Below are 19,034 nucleotides of genomic sequence, written 5' to 3'. Positions count from 1 at the left end.
GTTCCAGTTTTCGGGTTCTCCACAAAAGCGCGGACTCGGTTGCACCTGGGTTTTGTGCCTTCCCCGGCTGAGCAGCTCAGGCAGCCAGGAGCTTGCCGGGCGCACTCTCCCCGGTGCGGTGCGCCTTCTCCCCTCCGCGGCCCCCGCCTGTTTCCGCCCACGCGGTGCGTGCACCTTGTGTTTAGCCGCGACCCTCCCAGTGGATGTCGACCATCCAGAATCTCAGGAAGTCTTTGGCTAGAAACTGGAGGCCTGTTTGCAATGTGGTAGGGGATGCCATCTTTGGGGCTGAGTTTGCCCCTTTCCCCTCTCCCCTGCCTCCGGCGGGGCTGGGCCGGTTCGCAGCCTGCGAACTCTTTTCTGGACTTGCTCAGTCCCTGTGTTCTGCGAACGGCCGGCAGTGTGTTCGGCCGGTTAATTTTCTCTCTTTTGCTATCCCACAGTTTAAGTTGGTATCTCACAAAAGCTTCCTCCAATTGCCGTCAGGGCACTCAGGCCCGGACCTTGCCCTAAGCAATGCCGCCTGCTCCTCTCCGATCTGCCCCCGCTTGCTGGTGGTGGATGAGGGCGTCTGGGGTACTTTTCTGCTGGGAGTTGCTTTTAGGCACGTAATCTGTGGGTTTTATTTATTTTTCCTCCCAGTTAGGTTGCCCTCTGAGATTCGAAAACTTCCCCCAGACCCGCCAGTGCGAGGGTTTCCTGGTGTTTGGAAACTTCCTCCATTAAGACTCCCTTCCCGAGATGGGTCTCCATCCCTAGCTCTTTTGTCTTTCTATCTTTTATATTTTGTCCTACCTCCTTTCAAAGATAATGGGCTGCTTTTCTGGGTGCCTGATGTCCTCAGCTAGCAATCAGAAGTTGTTTTGTGAAGTTTGCTCTGCGTTCAATTGTTCTTTTGATGAATTTATAGGGGAGAAAGTCGTCTCCCCATCCTATTCCTCCGCCATCTTGGCTCCTCCCCCATTTAATTATATTCTCACTGGAGGCAAAGCAGAGGGTTCTTCAGTCAGTGTGATCCTACTGCTTTTTACTACAGCCCTTTTTGTGGATCATAGAGTTATCACTTTAGTCACTCAATCATGTCCAACCCTTTGTGACCCCATGGACTGCGGCACGCCAAGCCTCCCTGTCCATCACCAATTCCCAGAGTTTACTCAAACTCATGTCCATTGAGTTGGTGAAGGCATCCAACCACCATCTGGGTCTTTTCAAATGAGTCAGTTCTTTGCATCAGGTTGCCAAAGTATTGGAGTTTCAGATACAACATCAGTCCTTCCAATGAATATTAAGGACTGATTTCCTTTAGGATTGACTGGTTGGATCTCCTTGCACTCCAGGGGACTCTCAAGTGTCTTTTCCAACACTGCCACAGTTCAAAAGCATCAATTCTTTGGTGCTCAGCTTTCTTTATAGTCCAACTCTCACATCCATACATGACCACTGGAAAAACCATAGCCTTGACTAGATGGACCTTTGTTGGCAAAATAATGTCTCTGTTTTTTAATATGTTGTCTAGGTTGGTCATAACTTTTCTTCCAAGGAGTAAGCATCTTTTGATTTCATGGCTGCAGTCACCATCTGCAGTGATTTTGGAACCCCCCAAAATAAAGTTTGTCACTGTTTCCCCATCTGTTTGCCATGAAGTGATGGGACCTAATGCCATGATCTTAGTTTTCTGAATGTTGAGTTTTAAGTCAACTTTTTCACTCTCCTGTTTCACTTTCATCAAGAGACTCTTTAGTTCTTCTTCGCTTTCTCGCATAAGGGTGGTGTCATCTGCATATCTGAGGTTATTAATATTTCTCCTGGAAATCTTAATTCCAGCTTGTACTTCTTCCAGCCCAGCGTTTCTCATGATGTACTCTGCATATAAGTTAAATAAGCAGGGTGACAATATATAGCCTTGACTTAATCCTTTTCCTATTTGGAACCAGTCTGTTGTTCCATGTCCAGTTCTAACTGTTGCTTCCTGACATGTATACAGATTTCTGAAGATGCAGGGTAGCCTTTCCCTTCTCCAGGGGATCTTCCCAACCCAGGGATCAAATGCTAAGTTTCCCACATTGCAGGTGGATTCTTTACCAGCTAAGCCACAAGGAAAGCCCACAGAGTTATACTTAAATTCAAAATAATTTCACAGAATTGACTTGACTTTAGTTTAATTTTTGAAAGTCTTAGTATCCTAAGTCACCTTACTCAAATATTTTTAGTGCTTTATTGGGGATAGAATTATTAATAGTTCTGATTCCAAGATTGAAGATATCTAGAATCAAGGCAATTCAGTTTTGCCTTTACTTTTTCTTTAAGGTCACTGTCATTTTCTTTAGTGAAGTAAGGGCTTCCCTGGTGGCTCAGCAGTAAAGAATCTGCCTGCAAATCCAGGAGATGTGGGTTTAATCCCTGGGTTGGGAAGATCCCCTGGAGAGGAAGTGGCAACCCACTCCAGTATTTTCGCCTGGGAAATCCCACAGACAGAGGAGTCTGGAAGGTTACAGTCCATGGGGTCGCGAGAGTCAGACACGACTTACAGACTAAACAGCAGCATTGTAAAGTAGCCCTTTTGTGTTAATGTCAGAGGACCCAAGTGATAAAGTAAAAGTGTTAGTCACTCGGTTGTGTCTCTTTTGTGATCCCATGGACTGTAGCCCACCAGGCTCCTCTGTCCATGGGATTCTCCAGACAAGAATACTGGAGTGGGTAGCCATCCACTTCTCCAGGGGATCTTCCTGACCCAGAGGTTGAACTGTGTCTCCTGCATCACAGGCAGATTCTTTACTGTCTTAGCCACTAGGGAAAGTCCCAGAGAACCCAAATCACTCCTCAAATATTACATACCTACAGAGATTTTAGAGCCAGCAAGAACATACTTGTTAGCTCCTTTTTTTTTTTTTTTTTTTTGGCCAGGTATACATTTTTTTAAAGTTAGTAGTAATCACAGATCTAAGATTCTTTTAGCAAAGAGTATTATAGAATTCTTGATTCACCTGATTCAGATTCTCTGATGCACCTTCAATTCTTAATTCCTGTTCTATACTGTTTGCTATAGAAGAAGACATGTAGCCTGCAAACTCACTTGGTTTATCTCCTACCTCTCTCTGCTCCTGTCTTCTCCTCTTTTTATCTGTATGTTGGCATTTCACCAAATTCCCTCTGCAGTCTTATAATCTTCCAGCATTCTCTTCTTTCATAGGCATATTTATTCTCAGCATGATAAATTCTGTTGTCAACTCTAATTTCTCTGTGGAGACTTAGGCTTGCATTTCCAACTGCTTACTGAGCATATCTGTGTTTTTTAGCACCTGAGACTCAAATTGAACTCACACTATCTTTTTTTTTTTTTAAATCACCTTTATCTCCCTTTAAATTATATCATCAGCCTCCCATTCTCAGGTGTTGAGCCAGGTTATATCATCTGTAATAAACCTTTATTCAAGACAATTCTATTACGTTAGAAACTAATGTCATCTTCCAGCACTCCTTCCCTCAGTCATTCTTTGCCAAAACTTAAAATCAGGTTTAATACTGTACTTACCAGTTCATTCATGTATCTTGTAGTTCTGGGGATTAAGTAATGTAACTAGCTACCTGGAATATATACAGTAGATTGAGGAACGCACACAGGACAAGCTATTTTCTCAAAACATATTTTTAATTTAGAGGTTGCATTAGCTTCTGTGAATCAATAGGACATTTTTATTCCTTTATATTTCAGTGTACCAACCTTATTATGATTTAATAAACTAAAATTTAATTTGTAGAGTATATGGCTGTCTGCAATTGACTTCAGATAAAATGTAAACTTATTTTGACAACCTAGAGAAAATTTCCTATAATCAACCAACCAAGTTTGAATCATTAAGAAATAGAAAATCTGAATAGACTGATTAGTAAAGAGTTCAATCAGTAATCAAAAACCTCCCAGTAAACAAAAGTTCATAACCAGATGGCCTTACTGGTGAATTCTACCAAACACTCTGAGAAGCACTGCTAATATTTCTTCTCTAACTCTTCCAAAATTGGAGGCATTCTCTCCTCTTCCATCACTCATTTTACCAGGCTAGCATTTCCTGTTACCTAAACCAGGCAAATAATTCACAAGAAAATTCAGTTCTGTTGCTGTCATGTTCAACTCTTGCAACCCCGTGGACCACAGTACGCCAGGCCTCCCTATCCATCACCAACTTCCGTAGTCTGCTCAGACTCACCTCAGTTGAGTCAGTGATGCCATCCGACCATCTCATCCTCTGTTATCCCCTTCTCCTCCTGCCTTTAATCTCTCCCAGCATCAGGGTATTTTCCAATGAGTCAGCTCTTCACATCAGGTGGACAAAGTATTGGAGTTTCAGCTTTAACATCAGTCCTTACAATGAACACTCAGGACTGATTTCCTTTAGGATGGACTGATTGGATCTCCTTGCAGTCCAAGGGGCTCTCAAGAGTCTTCTCCAACACCACAGTTCAAAAGCATCAATTCTTTGGCGCTCAGCCTTCTTTACAGTCCAACTCTCACATCCATACATGACTACTAGAAAAACCATAGCCTTGATTAGATGGACCTTTGCTGACAAAATAATGTCTCTGCTTTTTAATATGCTGTCTAGGTTGGTCATAACTTTCCTTCCAAGGAGTAAGCGTCTTTTAATTTCATGGCTGCAGTCACCATCTGCAGTGATTTTGGAGCCCCCAAAAATAAAGTCATCCATTGTTTCCACTGTTTCTCCTAGCTATTTGCCATGAAATGATGGGACTGGATGCCATGATCTTAGTTTTCTGAAATGTTGAACTTTTTAAGCCAACTTTTTCACTCTCCTCTTTCACTTTCATCAAGAGGCTCTTTAGTTCTTCACTTTCTGCCATAAGGGTGGTGCCATCTGCATATCTGAGGTTATTGATATTTCTCCCAGCAATCATGATTCCAGCTTGTGCTTCTTCCAGCCATGTTAAGTAAGCAACATGACAATATACAGCCTTGACGTACTCCTTTTCCTGTTTGGAAGCAGTCTGTTGTTCCATGTCCAGTTCTAACTGTTGCTTCCTGACCTGCATACAGATTTCTCATGAGGTAGGTCAGGTGATCTGGTATTCCCATCTCTTCAAGAATTTTCCACAGTTTATTGTGATCCACACAGTCGAAGGCTTTTTCATAGTCAATAAAGCAGAAGTAGATGTTTTTCTGGAACTCTTGCTTTTTCAATTACAGGCCAAATATCTCTGATAAACATAAATGTAAAAATCTTCTACAAAATATTAGCAAACTGAATTGGGCAGTACATTAAAAAGATCATACACCATTAGTGAATGGGATTTATTCCTGGAATGCAATGATAGTTCAATACCTGCAAATGAGTTAATGTGACACCACCTAAGAAATAATCAACAGATCCAACGACAACAACCAAAAAAGCATCTTTAAATTCAACATCCATTTAGGGGATAAAAACTCAACAGAAAGGTGCAGGGGGAATGTACCTCAATGCAATAAAGGCCATGTGACAGTTCTGTAGCTAATACCATACTCAACTGTGAGAAGCTGAAAGCTTTTTTTCTAAGATAGGGAGTAAGACAAGGTTTCCCACCGTCACCACTTTTGTTCAACATAGTATTACAAGTCCTAGAGAAGGAAATGGCAATCCACTCCAGTACTTGTCTGGAAAGTCCAATGGTCGGAGGAGCCTGGTAGGCTACAGTCCATAGCGTCACAAAGAGTTGGACACAACTGAGCAACTTCACACACACACACACACACGCACAAAAATAAAGGCATCCAAATCAGAAACCAAGAAGATCTGTAAGTATTCACAGAAGACATAGTATTAAATATAGAAAATCTTACAGGACTCACAAGAAAACTGTTAAGAATCATAGTCAATGAATTTAGTGAAACTGCAGGATACAAATCAGTACATAAAAATCTTAGTAGTAGTGAACTATAAGAAAAATTAAAAGTCAGATTTATAGTTGCATTAAAAACAGAATTTCTAGGAATAAATTTAAAGACGTGTATGCTGAAAACTAAAACACAGATGAAAGAAATTGAAGGAGATAACAAATAAATGGGAAGACATTCCACGCCCGATTAGAACAATACAGTTAGAATGGTCCATGCTACCTACAGTTGTCTAAAAGACTCAATGTAATCATTATCAAAATTCTAATTGCAGTTTTCACAGAAAGAATAAATAATCCTAACAATTTTAAGTCATAAAATATTCCAAAAACTAAAGCAGTCTTTAAAAGGAACAACAAAGGTGGAAGCACTCTTCTTCCTGGTTTCCAACAGCTAGAATAATAAAAACAAGTGTGATGTTGGCATTAAAAACAGATCTAAGGAACAGAATAGAGAGCCCAGAAGTAAACCATGAATACATGATCAAGTAATTTATGACAGAACTCAAGAATATACAATGGGGAAAGAACAGTCTCTTCAATAAATGTTAGCATGTGGCTGTTCAGTTTTCCTAAGAATGAAACTGGACTGCTTTCTCTACCATACACAAAGATAAACCCAAATAGATTAAAGATTTGAGCATAAGAAATGATCAAACTCCTAGAAGAAAACATAGGTAGTAAGCTGGGCATCCGTCTTGCCTAATTTTTAGGTTTGACACCAAAAGCAAAAATAGACAAGTGGGACTACATCAAACTAAAAAGCTTCTGCATGGCAAAGAAAATCATCAGCAAAATAAAACTGCAGCCAAAGGAATGGGAGAAAATATTTGCAAACCATTTATCTGTTTAGGGGTTAACATTCAAAATGTCCTTTATTGAGCCCATCTTTGCATGAAATATTCCCTTGGTATCTCTAATTTTCTTGAAGAGATCTCTAGTCTTTCCATTCTGTTGTTTTCCTCGATTTCTTTGCACTGATCACTGAGGAAGGCTTTCTTATCTTTCCTGACTATTCTTTGGAACTGCATTCAGATGGGTATATCTTCCCTTTCTCCTTTGCTTTTCACTTCTCTTCTTTTCAGTTATTTGTACGGACTCCTCAGATAGCCGTTTTGCTTTTCTGCATTTCTTTTTCCTGGGAGTAATCTTGATCACTGACTCCTGTACAGTGTCACAAACTTCCATCCATACTTCATCAGGCACTCTATCAGATCTAGTCCCTTAAATCTATTTCTCACTGTATAATTGTACAGGATTTGATTTAGGTCATACTTGAATGGTCTAGTGGTTTTCCCTACTTTCTTCAATTTAAGTCTGAATTTGTCACTAAGGAGTTCATGATCTGAACCACAGTTAGCTCCTGGTATTGTTTTTGCTGACTATATAGAGCTTCTCCACCTTTGGCTGTAAAGAATATAATCAATCTGATTTTGCTGTTGACCATCTGGTGATGTCCATGGTAAAGTCTTCTCTTGTGTTGTTGGAAGAGGGTGTTTGCTATGACCAGTGCATTCTTTTGGCAAAAGTCTATTAGCCTTTGCCCTGCTTTGTTCTGTATTTGAAGGCCAAATCTGCCTGTTACTCCAGGTATTTCTTGACTTCCTACTTTTGCATTCCAGTCCCCTAGAATGAAAAGGACACCTTTTTTTTTGGTGTGTTAGTTCTAAAAGGTCTTGTAGGTCTTCATAGAACTGTTTAGCTTCTTCAGCATTACTGGTCGGGGCACAGACTTGAATTACAGTGATATTGAATGGTTTGCCTTGGAAATGAACAGAGATCATTTTGTCGTTTTTGAGATTCCATCCAAGTACTGCATTGTGGAGTCTTTTGTTGACTATGAGGGCTACTCCATTTCTTCTAAGGGATTCTTGCCCACAGTAGTGGATATAATGGTCATCTGAGTTAAATTCACCCATTCCAGGCCATGTTAGTTTGCTAATTTCTAAAATGTCGACGATCACTCTTGCCATCTCCTGTTTGACCACTTCCAATTTGCCTTGATTCATGGACCTAACATTCCAGGTTCCTATGCAATATTACTCTTTACAGCATTGGACCTTACTTTCATCACCAGCCAAATCCACAACTGGGTGTTGTTTTTGCTTTGGCTCTGTTGTCTTCATTTTTTCTTCATTCTAGCTGGAGTTATCTCTCCACTGATCTCCAGTAGCATATTGGGCACCTACCAACCTGGGGAGTTCATCTTTCAGTGTCCTGTCTTTTTGCCTTTTCATTACTGTTCATGGGGTTCTCAAGGCAAGAATACTGAAGTGGGTTGCCATTCCTTTCTCCAGTGGACCACATTTTGTCAGAGCTCTCCACTGTGACCCCTTTGTCTTGGGTGGCCCTACACGGCATGGCTCATATGTTCATTGAGTTAGACAAGGCTGTGGTCCATGTGATTAGATTGGTTAATTTTCTGTGATTGTGGTTTTCAGTCAGTCTGTCCTCTGATGGAGAAGGATTAGAGGCTTATGGAAGCTTCCTGGTGGAAGAGGCTAACTGAGGGGGAAACTGGGTCTTGTTCTGGTGGGCGGGGCCATGCTCAGTAAACCTTTAATCCAATTTTCTGTTGTTGCATGGTGCTATGTTCCTTTCCTGCTATTTACCTGGGGCCAAACTATGTTGGAGGTAATGAAGATAATGGTCAGTTCAGCTCAGTCGTGTCCGACTCTTTGACCCCATTAATTGCAGAACGCGAAGCCTCCCTGTCCATCACCAACTCCCGGAGTTTACTCAAACTCATATCCATAGAGTCAGTGATGCCATCCAGGCATCTCATCCTCTGTTGTCCCCTTCTCCTCCTGCCCCCAATCCATCCCAGCATCAGGGTCTTTTCCAGTGAGTCAGCTCTTTGCATGAGTTGGCCAAAGTATTGGAGTTTAAGCTTCAGCATCAGTCCTTCCAATGAACACCCAGGACTGATCTCCTTTAGGATGGACTGGTTGGATCTCCTTGCAGTCCAAGGGACTCTCAAGAGACTTCTCCAACACCACAGTTCAAAAGCATCAATTCTTTGGCACTCAGCTTTCTTCACAGTCCAACTCTCACATCCATACATGACCACTGGAAAAACCATAGCCTTGAGCAGATGGACCTTTGTTGGCAAAGTAATGTGTCTGCTTTTTAATATGCTAATCTAGGTTGGTCAAAATTTTCCTTCCAAGGAGTAAGTGTCTTTTAATTTCATGGCTGCAGTCATCATCTGCAGTGATTTTGGAGCCCAAAAATATAAAGTTGGACACTGTGTCCCCATCTATTTCCCATGAAGTGATGGGACCAGATGCCATGATCTTAGTTCTGAATATTGAGCTTTAAGCCAACTTTTTCACTCTTCTCTTTCACTTTCATCAAGAGGCTTTTTAATTTCTCTTCACTTTCTGCCATAAGGGTGGTGTCATCTGCATATCTGAGGTTATTGGTATTTCTCCCGGCAATCTTGATTCCAGCCTGTGATTCATCCAGCCCAGCGTTTCTCATGATGTACTCTGCATATAAGTTAAATAAGCAGGGTGACAATATACAGTCCTGTATATTGTCTTGTACATGGACATACTCCTTTCCCTATTTAGAACCAGTCTTTTGTTCCATGTCCAGTTCTAACTGTTGCTTCTTGACCTGCATATAGGTTTCTCAAGAGTCAGGTCAGGTGGTCTGGTATTCCCATCTCTTTAAGAATTTTCCACAGTTTATTGTGATCCACACAGTCAAAGGCTTTGGCATAGTCAGTAAAGCAGAAATGGATGTTTTTCTGGAACTCTCTTGCTTTTTCAATGATCCAGCAGATGTTGGCAATTTGATCTCTGGTTCCTCTGCCTTTTCTAAAACCAGCTTGGATGTCTGGAAGTTCACAGTTAATGTATTGCTGAAGCCTGGCTTGGAGAATTTTAAGCATTACTTTACTAGCATATGAGATGAGTGGAACTGGGCGATAGTTTGAGTATTCTTTGGGATTGCCTTTCTTTGGGATTGGAATGAAAACTGACCTTTTCCAGTCCTGTGGCCACTGCTGAGTTTTCCAAATTTGCTGGCATATTGAGTGCAGCACTTTCACAGCATCATCTCTCAGGATTTGAAATAGCTCAGCTGGAATTCCGTCACCTCCACTAGCTTTGTTCGTAGTGATGCTTTCTAAGGCCCACTTGACTTCACATTCCAGGCTGTCTGGCTCTAGGTGAGTGATCACACCATCATGATTATCTGGGTCATGATGATCTTTTTTGTACAGTTCTGTGTATTCTTGCCACCTCTTCTTAATCTCTTCTGCTTCTGTTAGGTCCATACCATTTCTGTCCTTTAGCGAACCCATCTTTGCATGAAATGTTCCCTTGGTATCTCTAATTTTCTCTAATTTTCCCATTCTGTTGTTTTCCTCTTATTTCTTTGCATTGATCTCTGAGGAAGGCTTTCTTATCTCTCCTTGCTATTCTTTGGAACTCTGCATTCAAATGGGAATATCTTTCCTTTTCTCTTTTGCTTTTCACTTCTCTTCTTTTCACAGCTATTTGTAAGATAATGGTAACCTCCTTCAAAACATCCCATGCATTTACTGCTACCCTCACTGCCCCCAACCTTGCAGCAGGCCACCACCGACCTACGCCTCCACTGGAGACTCCTGGACACTCCCACGCAAGTCTGGGTCAGTCTCTTGTGGGGTCACTGCTCCTTTCTCTTGAGTCCTGGTGCACAAGGTTCTGTTTGTGCCCTCCAAGAGTCTATTTCCCAGTCCTGTGTAAGTTCTGGCAGCTCTGTGGTGGAGTTAATGGCAATTGCCTCCATAAGGGCTTATGCCATACCCAAGTCTGCTGCTCCCAGAGCCCCTGTCCCTGTGGCAGACCACTGCTGACCCGTCCCTCCACAGGAGACACTCAGTTCTGTCTCAGTCTCTGTGGGGTTCCCTGGTCCCGGGGTCCTGGTGCACACAAGGTTTGTTTGAGCCCTCTAAGTATCTCTGGTGGGAATGGGGTTTGATTCTAAATGTGAATTCGCTCCTCCTACCATCTTGCTGGGTCTTCTCCTTTGCCCTTGAACGTGGGGTATCTCCTCATGGCTGCTCCAGCAAAGCGCAGCCACCACTCCTGACCTTGAATGTGGGTATCTCCTCTCGGCCTCTCTCCACTCCAGCGTGGTGCTGCCATTTCTATAGCACATTGTATGCATTTCTATAAAGGACAGAAATGGTATGGACCTAACAGAAGCAGAAGATATTAAGAAAGGGTGGCAAGAATACAGAGAAGAACTGTACAAAAAAGATCTTCACCACCCAGATAATCACAATGGTGTGATCACTCACCTAGAGCCACACATCCTAGAATGTATAATCAAGTGGGCCTTAGGAAGCATCACTACAAACAAAGCTAGTGTGGGTGATGGAATTCCAGTTAAGCTATTTCAAATCCTCAAAGATGATGCTGTGAAAGTGCTGCAGTCAACATGCCAGCAAATTTGGAAAACTTTGCAGTGGTGACTGGACTGGAAAAGGTCAGTTTTCATTCCAATCCGATAGAAAGGCAATGCCAAAGATTGCTCAAACTACTGCCCAGTTTCACTCATCTCACACACTACCATAGTAATGCTTAAAATTCTCGAAGCCAGGCTTCAACAATATGTGAACCGTGAACTTCCCGATGTTCAAGTTGGTTTTAGAAAAGGCAGAGGAACCAGAGATCAAATTGCCAACATCCACTGGACCGTTGAAAAAGCAAGAGAGTTCCAGAAAAACATGTTTCTGGTATTGACTATGCCAAACCTTTGACATTGTGGATCACAATAAACTGTGGAAAATTCTTGAAGAGATGGGAATACCAGACCACCTGACCTACCTCTTGAGAAACCTATATGCAGGTCAAGAAGCAACAGTTAGAACTGGACATGGAACAACAGACTGGTTCCAAATAGGAAAAGGAATATGTCAAGGCTGCATATTGTCACCCTGCTTATTTAACTTATATGCAGAGTACATCATGAGAAATGCTGGGCTGGATGAATCACAAGCTGGAATCAAGATTGCCAGGAGAAATATCAATAACCTCAGATACACAGAAGCTACCATCCTTATGGCAGAAAGCAAAGAGGAACTAAAGATCCTCTTGATGAGTAAGACAAGAATGAAAAAGTTGGCTTAAAGCTCAACATTCAGAAAACTAAGATCATGGCATCCAGTTCCTTCAGTTCATGGCAAATAAGATAGGGAAAAAGTGGCAGACTTTGTTTTTTTGGGCTCCAAAATCACTGCAGCCATGAAATTAAAAGACGCTTGCTCCTTAGAAGGAAAGTTATGACCAACCTAGATAGCATATTGAAAAGCAGAGACATTACTTTGCCAGCAAAGGTTCTTCTAGTCAAGGCTATGGTTTTTCCAGTGGTCATGTATGGATGTGAGAGTTGGACTGTGAAGAAAGATGAGCGCCAAAGAATTGATGCTTTTGAACTGTGGTGTTGGAGAAGACTGTTGAGAGTCCCTTGGACTGCAAGGAGATCCAACCAGTCCGTCTTGAAGGAGATCAGCCCTGAGTGTTCACTGAAACTCCAGTGGATTAAAACTCCAATTCTTTGGCCACCTGATGTGAAGCACTAACTCATTGGAAAAGACCCTGATGTTGGGAAAGATTGAGGGCAGGAGGAGGAGGGGACGACCGAGGATGAGATGGTTGGATGGCATCACCAACTCAACGGACATGAATTTGGTTAACCTCCAGGAGTTGGTGATGGACAAGGATCCTGGCATGCTCCAGTTCATGGGGTTGCAAAGAGTTGGACATGACTGAGTGACTGAACTGATTCAAAATGTGTAGTTATCCCTCAGTATCCATAGGATACCACTACACTAGTTTGGTATACAGTAGTGGTATCCCATGGATATCACTATACTAGTTTGGGATACCAAAACAATAGTTTGAGGACCTACCATAGGTAACAGAAACCCGTGGATGCTTCCACCTTTGTTGTTCCTTTTCAAGACTGCTTTAGCTTTTATAGTCTTTTATGATTCAAAATTGTTAGGATTATTTATTGTTTCTGTGAATGAAGTCTCTTCCATAAAATGGCATGGTGTAGCTTGTCCTCCATTTGCTGGTTACAAATCCACAGGGCCAGCTGTATAAAGAGCTACAACTCAGAAACAAAAACACACAATTTGACTTTTAAAATGGGCAGAGGATCTGAATAGACATTTTTCCAAAGACATACCAGTGGCCAACATGTCCATGAAAAGGTGCTCAACATCACTGATCATCAGGGAAATCAAATCAGAACCACGGTTTGCTCTTACCACACACCTGTTAGAATGGCTATTACCATAAAGAAAAGAAATGCCAAACGTTGGTAACGATGGGGAGAAAGAGGAACCCTTGTAACCTGTTGCTGAGATTGTAAATTGGTGCTGCCACCATGGAAAACAACATGAATTTCCCATAAAACTAGAAGTAGATCTGCCATATAATTCAGCAATTCCACTTCTAGGTATGTGAAGAAAATGACAACACTTTTTGGAAATGACGTATGTACCCCTCTGTTCACTGCAATGTTACTTATGGTAGCCAAGTTATGAAAACAACCAGTGAAGTTCAGGGAAGGGGAAGCACTATGGTAATGCAGTGGTACTTTAAATATAAATTTCCTCCAGATATGGAGTGAGCCTCAGATGTGGACAGAGAGTTTCAGAATGGCTTTCCCAAGCAGGCTGGGTAACAAAGGACCTTGAAGGCCAGGCACATAATTTTGTGTTATTATTGCAGGTTTTTTTCAAGTTAACATTTTATTGAAGTTTAACTTAAGTACACAAACATTACATAAATAAATTATACACACTTAGCACAAATATGAAACTTACTGAATGTTAAAAAGTGCAAATACTGATGCATGTGACACTCAGGTCAAGAAATAGAACATTTCCAGGTCCCCAGAAACCGTCATCCCCCTTTCCAGTCTTAAGTGATCGACTTCCACCCACACACACACAGAGTGACATTATCATGACTTCCATCTTCATTGATTAATTTTGAGTCTTTTCAAGCTTCTTTGTTTTCTCAACATCAGTTGTTCATAGTATACTGTTTTGTGTCTGCCTTCATTTGTTCAATGGTATGTTTTTGAAACTCATCTGTAGTACTGTGTGTAGCAGTATTTTTATTCTTATTTCTCTGTGGCAGCTCATTTTATGAGTATGTTGGAATTTATCAGCCAGTCTACAATGGCTGGTTTTTGGGTTGCTTCCTAAAGTAGAAGTTCTGCTATTAACAGTCTTTATATATCTTCTGGTGAATATATTCACCAGACTTTATATATACATATAAAGGTGCATTCTGTCAGAGACACACCTAAAACCTGAACTTTTGGGTCACAGAGTACACGTGTGATTAGATGCCAAGTATCAAAATGTTGTACTCAGGAGTCTCCAGTCATCTGATGAAAGCAGCAGTCATTCTGTCATTCACTTTTTTGTAACTTCATAGCCATATACCACATTGTAGACCATTGTACAGTTTTTGAATAAAAAACTGAGAGATAAATGCTAGTTTATGTATTGAATATATATAGGAAGTTGAATAAAAATGGCTTCCTTTGTGGCTCAGACAGTAAAGAATCCACCTGCAATGTGGGAGACCCGGGTTCGGTCCCTGGGATGGGAAAATCTCCTGGAAAAGGAAATGGCAACCCACTCCAATATTTTTGCCTGGAGAATTCTATCAGAGAGGAGCCTGGCAGGCTACAGTCCTTGGAGTCGCAAGGAGTCGGACAAGACTGAGTGACTAACACAACACTTTGAATAAAAATATACCAGTCAGTACTCAGCCAGCATTTCTTGATCAGTCACTATAGGCTAGAAGTGTTATAGCAAGCCACATCAGTTATTTGTATAAGTTTCATGTTAGGATGTAGAGTATAAGGGGTAAGAGCAAAAAGAGGCTCTGGAAATTGAGGCAGGAACAAAGATCATGGAGAACGTGGAATACCATGCTTTTGGTTTTTTTTTTTTTTTTTTTTTCTTTAAGTGTAACTTACAGTCATTAAAGGGTGATTAACATTGGGTATTTTTCGCTTAAAGTTTATCTTGTTCTCAAAGGGCAAAGACAAGTATGATGGAATCTACATATTTTATACATATGAAACCTATTGCTGTATTTTAAGGTCCATGTTGCTTAGCAGTATACTCCTTTTAACTTCACCTTACTTTTCTTTCCATTTCCCTTCTCAGGCTCAAACACATATGAAGAGGCAGCTGCATATATCCAGTGTCAGTTTGAAGACCTCAATAAGAGAAAGGACACAAAGGAAATATACACCCACTTCACATGTGCCACGGATACCAAGAATGTGCAGTTTGTCTTTGATGCCGTAACAGATGTCATCATAAAAAATAATCTAAAAGATTGTGGTCTCTTCTGAGTTTTGGCAGTAAATGGTAAAATGCATTTTCAAACCAAATGAGTACTTACATGTGGATCTCTCTAGACTAGAGTCTTGCAGCAACACAGAATGTAGTTAGTATATAGCAAGTGCATCTGGGACCTGACCAAAGCTGTTCTATTTTGTTTTTTTAACTAAAAGTAATGGAAAGACCTTTCTTAAATGTGAGAGGTGGCCCTACATTGTGAAACTAAGGGCAGTGTTAAAGCTGGGCTCTAGTGTACTGATGACTTCTACATATGTGTAAATATGCAAATGTATGTATACATGTATTTATGACTTTAGTTTTCCACATTACTTTTAGGTATTTAGTAAGCGGCAACTTATAATTTTAGTGTGATGGCTTTGGAAATAACAGAAATATTAAGTACTTTGTACTGAATGACAGACTATAGTCATGTTTGCCAGTTCTAAACAGCTTTATTTATGTTCCTGTCCTGTAAATTTTTAAGTACGATGATTAATATTAGGACACATTGCAGCTCTTGTCTTGATTATATGTATACTTGTAATCATAAATGTTATTTGTACAAACATTGCACAGACTATTTTAATAACATGATTTGTTCTTTAAATGTATGTGTTTTATTGAACTGTTCTTGAAGAAGATGACTATACCTGCCTTTGGATCAGTTAAACATTGTATGCGTTTCAGTTTTTCTTTTAAGAGTGCATGCTAATCTGATTCTACATTAGATTTGCTTTAAAACTGTAAAATTGCAGGTTTCTGAGGATATACGTTTAGACTTACAAACACTTAATTTTTATTCAGTTGGTTTGTTTTCACTTTGAATTTTAATACTTGGATGGTTTTCATGCATTGCCTTAAAGGTGATGCCAAATTAATTTTTATACACTTCAAATAACTACATTTTTATTTATAACTAAGTTTAGGTGGGTGAGAGAGCATTTTTGTGGGTAAAAAATAAGTCAGCATAATGAATTTTGAGACATTCATTTGTGTATTTCCTTTGGGAAATCCCTTGTACGTACCATACATGACAGCTACTTGTTCGGAAGGTAACAGGAAAGACCTCTGAAGATTCTGCTGCTGATAAAATGCAAGCTTTAAAATCACATGTGTAAGTAACTAGTTTCAAATTTAATTATCACACTATATTAAAATTACTTTTTTCCCTGAGATTATTCAAGTTTCCTCCACTTGCTTGAGTTTGTATTATTTCTTTAAACTGTGCTGTTATCTCTGAGAATGAAATGGGCAATTACACTTAGAAAAATGAGTAATTGTATTTAATTAAGTCAGCAATTGTATGTATTCTCAAGTATTACATTTTCGCTAGATATTAAACTTTTGATAGTCCCTTTTGTTTTAATTATTCACAGTATCTATGACCTTGTTTTCAGCGAAGTGAACAGCATTCCATACCCTACTTCTCTTTTTTACTCATCTTGAAAAAGTTATTTAGTGTTTCAGTAAGCTTTGTGGGTAAGTAGTTTCTAAGTTTAGTTGTGTGTTATCATTTTGTTGAGGTCTATTTGTTGCAGTGTGTGTGTTTGTGTGTGTGTATGTAACCAGAAACTACATTTACATCTGTTTCATTTGGGGGGTTTTTCTTTTTTGTAATGTAAAGAAATTCAAAGTTATCAAAATTCTTTAAGTAAATGTGTTAGTTTAGATTCTTTATGTGCCTTTCATGAAAGTTATGTTTTCATTAATTTTATGGATGGAAGACCTGTTGTATTCATCTTATGAAGCTATGTATGAAATTCAACTGTCCTGTGAATCGATTTGAATGATGAGAAATAACAGTTTAAAAAGCCACAAAAGAAGCACATATTGGTGACCACCATTGATGAATTCCTGACTTTATTCTGTGTAATTGTGTTACTAATAAAATCTAATAAATTCGAATTTTTAAAATTTTACAAACCTGTTGGTGAAATACCTATTTTTGTATTAGCATTTATCAGTCTGTAGTTCATTTCTTCTTTGCCTTTGTGTTTGCAATTTCATCTATTCCTGAAGCTTGAGTTTTCCCTGCCCTAAATTTTCTCATGAGATGTGGTGCCACATTTGGAATTTCCTGCTCCAACTCAGTACGCCCAAATCAAATTCATCATCATTTTCCCTGTCAACCAGTTCTCACCCTCTTTCTTGGCCACTGAACCACCATTCACATAATCCCTCAGTGGGTAATTTGTCAGCCATTGGGAACTCTTCTTAGCCTTCATCTCCATTTCTGATAAGCCACTATTTGAGTACAAGTCTCCTTCCCAGTGCCATACATGTGGTTTTTGTTTTATTTCTCTTTCCCATTCCCACTGCCATCTACTGAATTCAGGTCTTTGCTTAACTTCCAATTAAAATGGCTTATTGATTAAATTCCCCACTTCCAGTTTCTCTTTTCTTCAGTGCAGGTTACTTATCCTAATCTAGAACTGTGCCTGTGTTACTTTCTGTGCATTAGCTCTGATTTGTCAGTAAAATGAAATCTACTTAGCCTTCCATTCATGCTCTTCATCATATGAGCCCACTTCACTACATCCCCTCCCCCTGCCACCTTCCACACATTCTAACAGCGCTTTGTGCGTAGCCCAGGCTTTCCTTCAAGCACTGTACTACATCCTACCTGCAAATGCTTAAAACAATGCCTGGGACACAGGACATGTTCCTTTATGTCTGTTAATGTTATTTTTATTTATTAGCACTTTTTTTTGTGGTCTCTTTTTTAGACCAACTGGCATCTTGTCTTCCATCTGCCCTACTTGAAACTGCATGGTTCTCATAGGGCTGCCAATTGCAGTTCTCACCTCCCTGGCCAGAGGCTCAGGTCTGATCAGCCCTCATCCCCATCACTGGGAAGCAGCTCAACTGAGCCAGTCATAGTGCCAGTTCTCATTTCTCAATTTCCTAAAGCTCTTCTGGCTTCTAAAGTCCCTTTCATTTCATTTATTTCAGTATCCTTTTAAAAAAACAACACTCTGTGTCATTCATTCAGGTTCAGACTTTTACCCCCCAAAAAAATGCTTAGTAAAATACACATGTTCTTACTAAATGGCAGCAGTAACTGTGCGATAGATCAAAAGTCTCAGAGAGGTTAATCAACAACCAAGACCAACATTTCAAACCTGTGACTTCTGACTTCACTTCTGTTTAATGCTACCTTATATCCAGGAAATGTCTAAGTACTCTTTTAACCCACCCTCATTGTCACCTTCTGAGTTTATCTGAGTCATATTTTTAGACTAAAAGTACATAAGATAGAAATTATGGAGCATGAGGTATCCCACTTTGTTCTAACTATACTAGAAAGCTATAGTAGAGCAGTGTTCTATTGGCATAAAAACATGCACATAGATCTGAGAAAAAGAATAGAGAGCCTAAAAATAAACCCAGACATACATGGTCAATTTATGAGAATAGAGCCAAGAATATACAACAAAGAAAGAGCAACGTCTTCAATAAATGATGTTGGGAGAACTGGACAATATGCAAGAGAATGGAACTGCATCATTATCTTATACCACACACACACACAAAAAAACCCAGAATGGATTAAGGGCCTGGGTGGATTAAGACCTGAAACCATGAAACTCCCAGAAGACAGAGGCAGTAATAAGCTCCTTGACACTGGTCTTGGTGATAATCTTTTAGGTTTGACAGAAGGTGACAGAAAAAGTGGGACTACATCAAACTAAGAAGCTGCTTCTGCACAGGAAAGGAATCCATCAACAAACTGAAACAGCAACCTGTGGGATGGGAGAAAACACTGCAA

General features: G+C 40.2%; 1 protein-coding gene across 1 annotated transcript in view; it reads left to right on the top strand.

Moving 5' to 3' along the window:
* Positions 1-17,188, top strand: part of GNAI1 (G protein subunit alpha i1) — a 107,564-nt gene extending 90,376 nt beyond the window's left edge. Inside the window, exon 9 of the mRNA XM_065939773.1 lies at positions 15,086-17,188. Coding sequence (XP_065795845.1) covers positions 15,086-15,276 — 191 coding nt within the window. The 3' untranslated portion in view covers positions 15,277-17,188. The remainder of the gene's footprint in view (positions 1-15,085) is intronic.
* Positions 17,189-19,034: the final 1,846 nt, after the last annotated feature.

Source organism: Muntiacus reevesi, chromosome 6 (assembly GCF_963930625.1).
Source record: "Muntiacus reevesi chromosome 6, mMunRee1.1, whole genome shotgun sequence".
In the NCBI taxonomy this organism is placed as follows: Eukaryota; Metazoa; Chordata; class Mammalia; order Artiodactyla; family Cervidae; genus Muntiacus; species Muntiacus reevesi.
This window is presented reverse-complemented; position numbering and strand designations above follow the sequence as displayed.